At 41.6% G+C, this 13114-nt stretch overlaps 1 protein-coding gene across 3 annotated transcripts in view; it reads right to left on the bottom strand.

Moving 5' to 3' along the window:
• The window catches only part of USP7 (ubiquitin specific peptidase 7), a 636127-nt gene that overhangs the window by 334135 nt on the left and 288878 nt on the right, over positions 1-13114 (bottom strand). For 2 of the 3 annotated variants that reach the window (XM_073632969.1, XM_073632971.1), the window contains 2 exons: positions 7303-7459; positions 6602-6658 (listed from right to left, as the gene is read on the bottom strand). In XM_073632969.1, the coding sequence (XP_073489070.1) occupies positions 6602-6658; positions 7303-7459 (214 nt within the window). The remainder of the gene's footprint in view (positions 1-6601; positions 6659-7302; positions 7460-13114) is intronic. The other variant, XM_073632970.1, reaches the window with a different exon arrangement.

Genomic DNA, 13114 nt, shown 5'->3' with positions numbered 1-13114 from the left:
CTCAAGCGTCTCTTCTCCAGAGATAATAAGTTCAGTGCTCGCAACCTTTCCTCATAACTAAGATCATCCAGACCCTTTATTAGCTTTGTTGCCCTTCTTTGTACTCGCTCTATTTCCAGTACATCCTTCCTGAGGACTGGTGCCCAGAATTGGACACCATACTCCAGGTGCGGCTGGACCAGAGCCTTGTAGAGTGGGAGAATTATTATTTTATCTCTGGAGTCGATTCCCCTTTTAATGCATGCCAATACTCTGTTTGCTTTGTTAGCAGCAGCTTGGCATTGCATGCCATTGCTGAGCCTATCATCTACTAGGACCCCCAGGTCCTTTTCCATCCTAGATTCCCCAGAGGTTCTCCCCCCAGTGTATAGATTGCATTCATATGTTTGCCACCCAAATGCATTATTTTACATTTTTCTACATTGAACCTCATTTGCCATGTAGTCGCCCACCCCATTCATTTGTTCAGGTCTTTTTGCAAGGTTTCCACATCCTGCGGAGAAGTTATTGCCCTGCTTAGCTTAGTATCGTCTGCAAATACAGAGATTGAACTGTTTATCCCATCCTCCAGATCGTTTATGAACAAATTAAATAGGATTGGTCCCAGCACAGAACCCTGGGGAACCCCACTACCCACCCCTGACCATTCTGAGTACTCCCCATTTATCACCACCCTCTGAACTCACCCTTGTAGCCAGTTTTCAATCCATGTAACTCACCCTATGGTCCATGCCAACGGACCTTATTTTGTACAGTATACGTTTATGGGGAACTGTGTCAAATGCTTTTGCAAAATCCAGATACACCACGTCTACGGGCCTTCCTTTATCTAGATGGCAACTCACCTCCTCATAGAAGGTTAATAGATTGGTTTGGCAAGAACGATTCTTCATGAATCCATGCCGATTACTGCTAATGAAACCGTTCTCATTACTAAAATCTTGTATATAGTCCCTTATCCCCTCCAAGAGTTTACATACTATTGATGTTAGGCTAACTGGTCTGTAATTCCCAGGGATGTATTTTGGGCCCTTTTTAAATATTGGCGCTACATTGGCTTTTCTCCAATCAGCTGGTACCATTCCAGTCAGTAGACTATCTGTAAAAATTAGGAACAACGGTCTGGCAATCACTTGACTGAGTTCCCCAAGTACCCTCGGATGCAAGCGATCTGGTCCCGGTGATTTAATAATGTTAAGTTTCTCAAGTCTAATTTTAATTCTGTCCTCTGTTAACCATGGAGGTGCTTCCTGTGTTGTGTCATGAGGATAAACACTGCAGTTTTGGTTACTGAAGCCCCCTGATTCACTTGTGAAGACTGAGAAGAATAAATTCAATACCTTCGCTATCTCCCCATCCTTTGTAACCAGATGTCCTTCCTCATTCTTTATGGGGCCAATATGGTTTGTCCTCCCTTTTTTACTGTTTACATACTTAAAGAATTTCTTGGGATTTTTTTTGCTCTCCTCCGCTATGTATCTTTCATGTTCTATCTTAGCCGTCCTAATTGCACCCTTACATTTCTTGTTGCATTCTTTATAAAGTCTGAATGCTGAGGATGATACCTCAACCTTGTATTTTTTGAAGGCCTTCTCCTTTTCTCTTATATGCATTTTTACATTGGAGTTAAGCCATCCAGGACTTTTGTTCGCTCTTTCAAATTTATAACCCAATGGGATACATTGGCTAATGCCCTTATTTAATATGCTCTTAAAGCAAACCCATCTCTCCTCCGTATTCTTTGTTCCTAATATTTTATCCCAATTTATGCCTTTTAGCAAGGTTTGTAGTTTAGGGAAGTTGACTCTTTTGAAATTCAGTGTCTTTGTATTTCCTATTTGTGTGATTTATACTGAAACGAATTGACCTGTGATCGCTGTTACCTAAATTGCCCCGTATTTCCACATCCGTGATCAGGTCTGTATTGTTGGTAATCAGTAGATCCAGTAATGTTTTATTACTAGTTGGTGCGTCTACCATCTGACCCATAAAATTGTCCTGCAAGACATTAAGGAACTGGCGAGCCTTAAATGAATGCGCGGTTCCCTCCGCCCAGTCTACGTCCGGATAATTAAAATCCCCCATTATGATAACACTTCCCATCCTTGCTGCTAATCCAATTTGTGATAGGAGATCCGTCTCCACTTCCTCCCTCAGGTTAGGGGGCCTATAGCATACTCCCAGTATTATTTTCCCCTTAGCTTCATCCCTTTGGAGCTCTACCCATAAGGATTCCACCTCCTCTCTAGCTCCCTCAGTGATGTCATCTCTCACATTCACTTGTACATTATTCTTGATATATAGGCATACCCCTCCCCCTTTTTTACCCTCTGTATCCTTGCGTTAAAGGGTATACCCTTGAATGTTTGCCAGCCAATCATGAGAGCTGTTGAACCAGGTCTCTGAAATTCCCACAAAATCCAAATCCTCCTCGTACAACAGTATCTCTAGTTCACCCGTCTTGTCCGCCATGCTCCTGGCATTGGTGAACATGCCACATAGTTTAGACCGGTCGCATATTGTTCTCGTATTGGGTGTTTTGAGATTGCAACTAGGACTTGCTACTATACTCACCTTGTGTTTTTGTGCTTTGGTTAACCTACCACTAATGCCCCCGATACTACCCTCTGGAATATCTTCTACGCTGGCTGTCTCTGGACCCTCCCCCCCATCGCCTAGTTTAAAAACCCCTCTAACTTTTTGGCCATCTTAATTCCTAGCAGAACTGCACCCTCCTCATTTAGGTGCAGACCGTCCCTTCTATAGTACCGTTTACCGACTGAGAAGTCGGCCCAGTCCTCCAGGAACCCAAACCCCTCCTTGTTACACCAGCTCTTCAGCCACTTGTTTACTTCCCTAATCTCCCTCTGCCTTTCTGGTGTGGCTAGATGTACCGGTAGTATTCCTGAGAATACTACCTTGGAGGTCCTTTTCCTCAATTCAGCTCCTAAGTCCCTAAAATCGTTCTTTAGGACACTCCATCTGCCTCTGACTTTGTCATTGGTGCCAACGTGCACCATGACAGCCGGGTCTTCCCCAGCCCCTCCCAGTAATCTGTCCACAAGATCCATAATGTGCCGAACCCGAGTGCCCGGTAGACAACATACTGTTCGGTGCTTCAGGTCTTGGTTACAGATTGCCCTCTCTGTCCTTCTAAGAATTGAGTCCCCTACCACCAGAATCTGTCTTTCCTTTCCCTTTGCTGCCCCCCCACTCTCACTGGAGGAGTTCTTCCCCCGGCAGCTAGGAGAGTCCCTCAGCTCCAGCAGTGCTGGTCCCTGACTGGTTTCACCAATGTCACTCAATGGAGCGTACTTATTGGGATGCTCCAGTCCTGGATCGGCCTCCCTGGCACTTCCCCCTCTACCCCTCCTGACTGTCACCCATCTACTCTTTGCTAGTGCCTGCACCTCTTTGTCTCCACCCGCCTCTGTGCTGGCCCCTGCCGTGTACGTTCCTGGCTCTCCTTTCGTATGGAGGGACTTCTCAGTGCTGACAGTTGCTTCCCCAGATTCAGAACATGGGCTTCCAGGGAAACAATGTGCTTACATTTTGCACAGCAGTATTTGCCCTCGATCGGATGATCAAGGAACGCATACATGCAGCAAGATGTACAAAGAGTCGCCTCTCCACACCCGCTGGGCATCATACCTATTAAATTTAGTGAGGATTGGGGATTTTACCCTGTCCAAATTACCTAACAGCTAGCTTCCTGGCACTAATACTCATTTATAAATACATTTATATATTCATATATTTTTAGATGAACATACATTTTTTTAGATTGATGTAATGGCGTATAAATACATGTTTTTTTTCACCTACAAACATGGGTTTTATATACTATATATTGTATTTTTTTAGAAAATGTCATACAAGATATTATACAGAACTAGTGATGATCTGCAAAACGAAGAGAGGGGTTAACTAAAACCCATGTTTTGAAGAGAAAAGAGATACAGTATAAGTGTGATAGGTTTGTAATCCCCCATTAGTGTATTCTTAGACCAATTCACAAATTATTTTGTTTGTAATTTTTGCCAGAGAAGAGATTACAAAATGATCTTATTTTTTTTATCTCCCATTAAGATTAGAGCTGAATTTTAATTTTCTAGCTAAACCAATTGCTGCCCACTTTAAGAAATATTAAAATAAAAAGTTGCTAGCCATCAAAAATGCTGTAGATTATGGCACTAGCTGAACACTGCTAACTTGTTTTAGTTCAATTTTTACAAAGCCATTGAAACATTCTAGTTTTCAGGCTGATGAAGAGTAATGAGCTTCCCTGAAAACACATTTCCCAAACAATATCGCACAGAAAACCGAGGGGTGCTTCATGAAGTGCAGAGGAGTGTGCGTTTCAGGGCTATTATGTGCCCTACAGACCAGATCCTTGGCTCCATTTAGTATACTGTCAGTGCGCTCTGTTTCGTTCCCCTCTCGTTTACAGAGCACACTCCCCTCTTTGCAAACGCTGCAAGGTATAGCATTTAGACTTTTATTCATGAACTGTCTGCATCTGATGTGGCTATTTACTAACATGTTACAGTAAAACAAAAATCATAAAGGCAGGCCATATGGCCTGCTCAGAACCCCAATATGTGACAACAGGGATCATCGGAGCATCCTACAATAGGGATGCCAGGCCCTAGGGCTGAACACATGAGACAATGCTCTGAGAGGTAGATCGAGAAGGATGGGATTCATCTGAGCTCTCCCTATACCTTCTATGTTGGGGTAGGGATACACTCTGGCCACTTATGGCACTGTTGATTACAGTACACACAGTAAGGTAAAAGACACAACAATCCCTTTAAAGGACAAGCAAGTCAGATGCTCTTTGGATGTGGCACCAGCATCCCAACAGCATAACAAGAGTGCTCTGTGCAGCTTTATGAGCATCAAGGCCATGCAAGACATAAGCTTAGATGCTTGTAGCAAGCCATCAAAATTAAAGAATATAGCTTCAGACATTTGTTTAGTCAGGAAGGGGTTTACCCTGGCAGTGGGACAATCCCCTTTAAGGAATCTGACAGATTAGTCAGTGTCACCGGAATATAGAGGACTAAATCAGCTAGTCAGCTAACCAGGACCCAAGTAGGGATTAGTAGCTGTTGGGTCAAAAGAATTCTTAAAAAGATAAGTATGCCTTCTGTCTAGCAGTTTTGCAGTTAGGGTGGGCTACTGGTGGATCTACAGCAGGAAAATACATCTTTTCAATAAACTTCCTCTTAGGGGAGAGCCAACATGCTCTTAGGTGGGGCCCAGGACCCTTATATACCACAGAGGAAAACCTTGAATGGGGGGTGTAGTGCAAAGGTTTCTGCAGTTGCAGCCGCTCTAAAAAGGCCCAAGGCAAAAAGAAAGGAGGCGGATCCACTAAATGCTGTGTAGTAAACACTGCAGAACAGGTTCAGAACACCCCCATATAATGATGTGACAATAGGACATGGTAATGCATGTAGGAGTCTCTTCAGAAAGAAACTGTAGGAATAGTGAATCAGATCACAGCAACCAGAGGCCCAGCCTTTTCTAAAGACTCGGATAAGTCAGAGATGGACACAAGGGAGGATGGCACTGGAGCATGTGCATAGCCTCTGCTGTTCGTGTCCACAAGGAATTGGGTGATGGAGGACCCAAAAGTCCTGAGTGGACATAGAGCTGCCCAATGAGGGGGAAGTGAACTCATGACAGCTGAAGGGGGGGGGGACAAAAAATATGTAGACCCTGTACCTATAGGGCTGTTGGATTCTAGACTGGAGGGGTCTGTTTTCTCAAAGGATACCAAGCACACACACCTAGAACCATTTGGGGAGTATGGGCTGGGGTCACCTGGCAAAACCCCAAGGTGTCCATGTGCATACACATTATGTCCTAGTAGCAGTACAGCAACAAGGTCCAAAAAGAGACTCACAAACCCAAGCGGCTGGTGCGGATGAGGATCAAGCAGCCAGACATAACCAGGCCATTGCAGGTGGACAGGGAAGATAACTTCTCCATTTAGCAACACAAATCAGATTTGCTTGTGTTTGCCTAAATACTATGAACCCTAAAATCTAAGGACTCACAATGGCAGACCCATGTGGCCCAGGAGACAGACTGCTTTATTTAGAAGGTTCTTAGAACCTGAAGACAAATTTATTTTAAAGGAAAGCTGTCAAGATAAAACATAAAAGCTTGTCTGGCTGACTTGTTTTTCCAAGGAGCAAGCTCCTGGTCTGTCATGCTTTCTTTATAATTCAATTTCTGTAAGTCACTGAAATGCTCTCTTCTCTAATTAGTTGGTAATTGAGCCAGGCGGCAAAAAAGCAGAAAACGACCAACTGACCCAGGCAAGAAGCAGCCAGTTAAGTCTGCGGAACACATAATATGCACATACTTCCAGTAGGTCAGACACTAAAGTAGCGAAAAATGCATTACAGCCTATGAACTGGCATCTTCAAAAGACAGGGAGCAAATGCGAATAATTTCTTTCCTGACAGGTTATGGGTGTCATAAGAGATGACATGGAAAACTACCAAACGACTGCACACTACAGTGCTAAACTGCCATATACATTTGTCAATGCTTTACAGCAGTAGTACTTATAGTTATTAGCTACCTGTCCATTGCCCGTATCCTGATCACATACGTCAGTGTTAATGCCTCCAGTAGTTATCTATTTTAAAGAAAAAAAAAAAAAAAAAAAAAAAAAGGTTTAGGAGAATATCTGCAGACAATGGGCTCCAAGCTGTCCTCCATTAAAAAGCAGTTCTCTCATCCCAAGGACAGGCGAGGACAAAATATCACAGAATTTCAGAGCCCGTGTAAAAACTAAAAGCCAGTAGGATATTTCAAGAAGCCAGGAAAGAGGATTATCTACTGGCATCAGCGAAAATAGGAGCCAAAAGTCAGGCTTCAGCAGTATTTTTTTTTTTTTTTTTTTTAACGTGATCTGGATACCTGGATTCTTGAATTTATCCAGCAACCCTGCCAAAATAACTACAAAATAATCTTTACCTAGACAGTGAAATTGTGTAAAAAAAAAAAAAAAAAAAGACTCCTACAGTCTATAAGATGTCATGATATGTACTCAAACTACAGCTTCTTACAAACAGAAAATTGCTCAAGTCCAGAGGAAAATCTGCTTTAAATACTCTTAAAGTTACAAGCAGTTTTACACTGTTAACTCAAAGGCAACACCATTTGTATACAAAACCACAATTGTAGTACATTTTTTACTTATGTAATAATGTAAATTAAAAACAAGACTAAATATTTTCAATACAAGGAGCACAAGTATTTAAATGGGAGAACACATACTTTGCCTTCTCCTTTGGGATTCAGATAAACAACATAATGACCTCCATGGTTGTCCCCACTGTGCACCAACACAGCATGCAGTATGTAGTTTGCAGGGTCCTTGACATCAGGCTTTTGCAAGAATTCATCCAGTGGTAATTGTTCTGGGAATTCAAACCTAATAAAAGGAAATACAAGCTAAATTAAGGTAAAAGCATTTCAGCGACTCACAGAGTGGGTTATTTATAAGATTTTTCATCACATTCATTGGTAAGGAAAAAGGGAGAAACTGCTATATATGCTGCTGGCATACGAACTGTATTTTATATTAAAACGTGCCTTATACCCAAGACTCATTCATTAAAGGACATACCATGTCTTGTGATCACAAAAAATTTTACATGCAAAGCCAGGATCCCAAAACCATTACAGCCATAGGAGAGGAGGTGTAGATGGCGCTGGACTGACTATCAGAAACTGCTGTAGGCTATATAAGGTGTGGGCAGATGGGAAGAGTTGGTTTCCAGAGGTTCGTGACCGGTTGGAGGAAAAGGGGGTGGTGAGCCCTGTTAGGGCCCGGGCTGCTAGCTCAGGGTACGGCCTTGATCGACTCCGCATTTGTTTGGAAAGACGTGAAAGTCAATGAGCACTCGGTATTCGGTAAATGCAAGTATTAAAGATGTTTTATTTGCAGTTTTAGCAATAAAATGAAGCCAACACATTTCGGGGGACTAAGGAATCCCCCTTCATCAGGACTGCTGATGAAATTTGGTAAATAATGGTCCTGTTGGGATGTGCCTTTGGCACATAGATCGGACCAATAGATGTCCAAACGCTGACTATGTGCCTCTGAAAACATAGCCAGCACATAGATCATCTATCGGTATGATCTATGTTGTGTGTGTGTATAACAATCAGCGCCACCCCTAATAACTAAAGTGCTAAACTATAAATACCAAACACTGCATAAAATATATATTAAAAAAACAAAAAAAACAAAATCAAAACTTTTACAGCTGCTCAGTGATTTCACTTCACAGAAATTGACATATATGTGCATAAAGCGCAGCACTACTGGCTAGATAACTCAAAACTAAACCTGTGCGCTAATATATATTATATATACATACAAACACACTGAGGAAAAACAACGCATAAAGTCCTTATTATAAACATATATAGAGATTGATTGCTGTGAATGTCTGATTATCAATCACCACCGTGCTTCTCTTTAGACACTGCTAAATTGTGCACACCTCAACAATGAGTCAGATAGACTCAGAATATAGATCTTTAATTCTCACTCTTTAACGACCTCTCCTTTCCGCAGTGGATCAGCTGTTCACCTTCAGCCCTTTGCTGTATCAACATATTCCAATAAGATTCTTATGGATAGAGTAGATCTTTCATTTAGACAACCTCGCTCCTTAGACTCTCCTCCACTCCTGGATTATCGTTTCCAGTGACATGCAATCACTAACACAGGAAACATAGTACTTGCTAGAGCTGTACGATTTTGACTGAAATGAGAATCACTTTTTTTGCTTAGAATAAAGATCACAATTCTTGTGGCGTAAAATCTTTCACATTATACAAAAAAAATTGGGCTAACTTAACTGGTTAGTTTTTTGTTAATTCATTAAAGTTTTTCCCAAAAAATTGCATTTGAAAGACCGCTGTGCAAATACAGTGCGACATAAAATATTGTAACAACCACCATTCTATTTTCTAGGGTCTCTACTATATAATTTTCTACCCAAAAAAAAAAAAGATTTTAATTCGAAACCAACAAATGCCAGAAAAAAGGTTTAGTGTTTACGTGGTTTAACTTTACTCATTTACACACGGAAGTTGTGTTCCACTGCTAAAGACCGTTGTGATACTGCCCGTTTTTTTTTTCTTCCTTTCTTTTGAAGGCTGTGGCTTCAGCAGAGCAGAGAGAATTCTCTGCATAGAAAGAATCTGGAAATACTTTTGTCAAGATTGCAACGGAGAAAAAAAAAACGCGATAGCGATTGACAATTAATCGTGCAGGTCTACTGCTCATAGTTGTAAAATTTATTAAAATCACCCCCGCTAAAAAAGCACGCTTACAAGATAAAAAAAAGCATAAATTGCCTGTGTATAGCACTATAGCGTCCGCTTGCTCACCACCGTGGCTGCGTGACATCACGGAGGTAATACATTTTAAAAAAAGAGTACTATGTTTCCTGTGTATGTGATTGCAGGACACTGGAAACGATAACCCAGGAGTTAGGAGCGAGGTTATCTAAATGAAAGATCTACTCTGTATCCATGGGAATCTTACTGGAATCTGTTGATACAGCAAAGGGCTGAAGGTGAACAGGTGATCCACCACGGAAAGGAGAGGTTGTTAAGGAGTGAGTTAAAAATCTATATTCTGAGTCATTGTTGAGGTGAGCAGATAAAATAGCAGGTGGAGGTGTGCACAATTTAGCAGTGTCTAAAGAGAAGCACGGTGGTGATTGATAATCACGGACATTCACAGCAATCAAGAATCTCTATATATGTTTATAAGGACCATTGTTACTTGTGATGGTGTGTGTGTGTGTGTGTGTGTGTGTGTGTGTGTGTGTGTGTGTGTGTGTGTATGTGTATATATATATATATATATATACACACATATATATATATATATATATATATATATATATAAGCACACCCCCCCCAACAGGACCTTTTTTTTTTACAACTTTCATCAGCAGTCCTGATCAAGGGGGAGTCCTTAGTCCTCCCAAACGTAAGCCTCATTTTATTGCTAGAACTTCAAACATCTTTAATACCTGCATCTACTGGAAACCGGGCGCTCGTTGACTTTCACTTCTTTCAAACATCACAACCATAACTTTGATGATTGAGCTCTAGCCTGTCTCCACCAACCCCAGTGACTTCCTTTTGCCCACAGTGGAAAGGAATCATATATAGAGTAGGTGTGGGAAAGGAAGGCCAGAGTTTGACCACAGAAGCGAATTTCAATATATACAACGCACAACACCCCAGATTCTGAGGAGACCTGGTGTTGTAAAAATAATCTGAGGATCTCACTCTTTATTTCCCTCATTCGTTTCCCACTGACGATGGAACGCCTCATTCCACACATTTCCTTATCACAATGGTAAGAGGCAGGAATCTATTGGGTAGATTAGCTCTTCCATAATATTCCACAGACCTTAGACTCCCTTCTATCAGATTATAGCCTCCCCAAATCTGCCTACTATATGTACACAAGGATCTCTTTTCTTTCCAAACATAATCTACCTCTTACAAATCTCCACAAAAACGTCTGGCTCTTTCCATCTAATCTGACTAATTCCCACAAAGGGTGTCTTACTGTTTTACAACGCTCTACAACACAAAATATCCTTTGCTAAAACACCATCTGTGGTGAAATGGGAAGTCGACCTCTGTATGTCTCTCTCTGATACCCAATGGAAAAAGGCCTTACGATGCAATTATTCAATGTCTCACTGTGTGGCCCACTGGGAACTGGGAGCACACTGGGCCCACTGGGAACAAACACAAAAAATACTCACAAGATACTAACACCCACCCTATTGACTAAAAATTTTCCAAATCCTATTCTCCACTCTGCTGGAGGGATTGAGGACAGATAGGCAATCTTCCCCACACCTTTTCCACTTACAAGTTACTGGAGAGACTTCTCCATAATCTCAGGAGACTACAGGGGTCTGCTCTAGGCCTGATCCTGCCCTAGCTATATCCTTCACCATGGTATAGAAAAATTCCCCTTCGAATGGTTGTCCTACACATTTTAGTAGAACATAAAAAAAAAAAAAATCACCCCCCCCCCCCCCCCCAACTTACAATTTGCTTTTGAAAAAATGTATTTCACAAAAATACCACACAGCCTTTATTCGTTGACCTTTGGAAACCATGGACAGACACAAAATACTAGGTTACGGTCTTCTAATTTGACAATTTGTACTTCATGTATACTCAAGTTATATGAATGGTTCATTTTTGTGATGCGAGCTATATTGCATATGCACCGATTTCTGACCCTACCATCTGAATATCGTAGCTGAAAGCAAGACTCAGACCAGGCAACGTTGTTCCAATCTTCTATTGTCCAATTTTGAGCCCGTGTGAATTATAGCCAGTTTCCTGGAGTGGCACCCAGTGTGGTCTTCTGCTGCTGTAGCCAATCTGCTTCAATGGTTTGAGGTGTTGTGCGTTTGGATGTGGTATTCTGCATACCTTGTTTTTAATAGGCGGTCATCTGAGTTACCGTTGCCTTTTAATCATCTCAAACTAGTGTGCCCATTCTCCTCGAACAAGGTATTTTTGTCCACACAAATGAAACTCACTGGATATTTTCACTTTTTTGGACCATTTTCTGCAAAACCCTAGCGATGGTTGTGTGTGAAAATCCCAGTAGATGAGCAGTTTTTGAAATACTCAGCCCAACCCGTCTGACACCAATAACCATGTTGTAACAAGCCCCTGCCCGCTCGGATCCACTCTCCCGACACTCCTCTGTGGCTATAGAATCAGATTGCAGATCGCAACGTCTGATGGTTCAGTCATCCGATGCTCCGGGATTCGAACTACAGCTATGTGCCGTTCTAATCCAGTTGTGATAGCTCAGAACAAACACCAGGCAGGCTGTATGTAAGTTCAAACAGGAATCTCACCTTAATTGAATGCACACAACACAATTTTATACACAGCAGTTTGAACACCCCGCCCCCAACAACCACTTTCCTATTGGTCAGTTGTAAAGTACACTTTAGTCTTCAATTAGGTCCTCTTGGCCATGCAAATGAGGACTTGAAACAGGGTCAGCAGGGACTGGTCCGATAGCTTGAATAGGAGGACTGATACGTGTAATGACACAGAGAAGCCCTGGGGGGGGGGTAATTAAAGTACATAAACAGTCAAACACAGAACAATGCCTTCCTTCCAGACCATGGAGCCATCTGGAGGGGGTTAGCCTTAAAACAGGGAGAAATACTTCAGTATTCCAAGCTTCATGACACGTCACATTCAAAGTTGCTTAAATCCCCTCCCTTCTCCATTCTAAGGGTCTGTTTTAACTTCAGCAAGTGGTCTTCACCACGTCTTTATGCATTCAGTTGCTGCCATGTGATTGGCTGACTATCAATTTGTGTTACCAAGCAATTGAACCGGGGGTGTGTATATTATATGCATCTAGACACACACACAGCAGGTAAAATAAGTATTAACACGTCACCAATTTCCAAGGTAAATATATTTCTAAAAGGTATACCACATGTCGGTAACAACCTATGGAATCCATACATTCAAAAAACAAATACGTTCAGAAATTAAGTTATGTGTAATAAAAAGGAATGAAAGGGAAAAAGTATTGAACACACCAACTGAAATTTAATACTCCAAACAAAATCCTTTGTTGGTAAAGACAGCTTCAAGGTGCCTCCCTATATGGAGACAGGTGTGGTTTTGCCCCATTCTTCCACACAGTCTTCAAATCTTGAAGGTTCAGTGGGCCTCTTCTATAAACTCTTTAGTTGTTTTCACAGATTTTCTATTGCATTTAAGTCAGGTGATTGGCTGGCCATTCTAGCAGCTTTATTTTCTTTGAAACCAATTAAGAGTTTGCTTGGCTTTGTGTTTGGGATCATTGTCTTGCTGAAATGACCGCCCTTGTTTCACCTTCATCATCCTGGTAGATAGAAGCAGATTTTTATCAACAATGTCTTGGTACATTTTTCAATTTATCCTTCCTTCAATGACATGAAGTTTTACAGTACCACATGCTGAAAAACACACACCATGCTGTTCCCACCTCCAAACTTCACTATTAGTG

Source organism: Aquarana catesbeiana, linkage group LG06 (assembly GCF_042186555.1).
Source record: "Aquarana catesbeiana isolate 2022-GZ linkage group LG06, ASM4218655v1, whole genome shotgun sequence".
Taxonomy (NCBI): domain Eukaryota; kingdom Metazoa; phylum Chordata; class Amphibia; order Anura; family Ranidae; genus Aquarana; species Aquarana catesbeiana.
The sequence above is the reverse complement of the archived record's forward strand: the minus strand, read 5'-3'. Positions and strand labels throughout refer to the sequence as shown.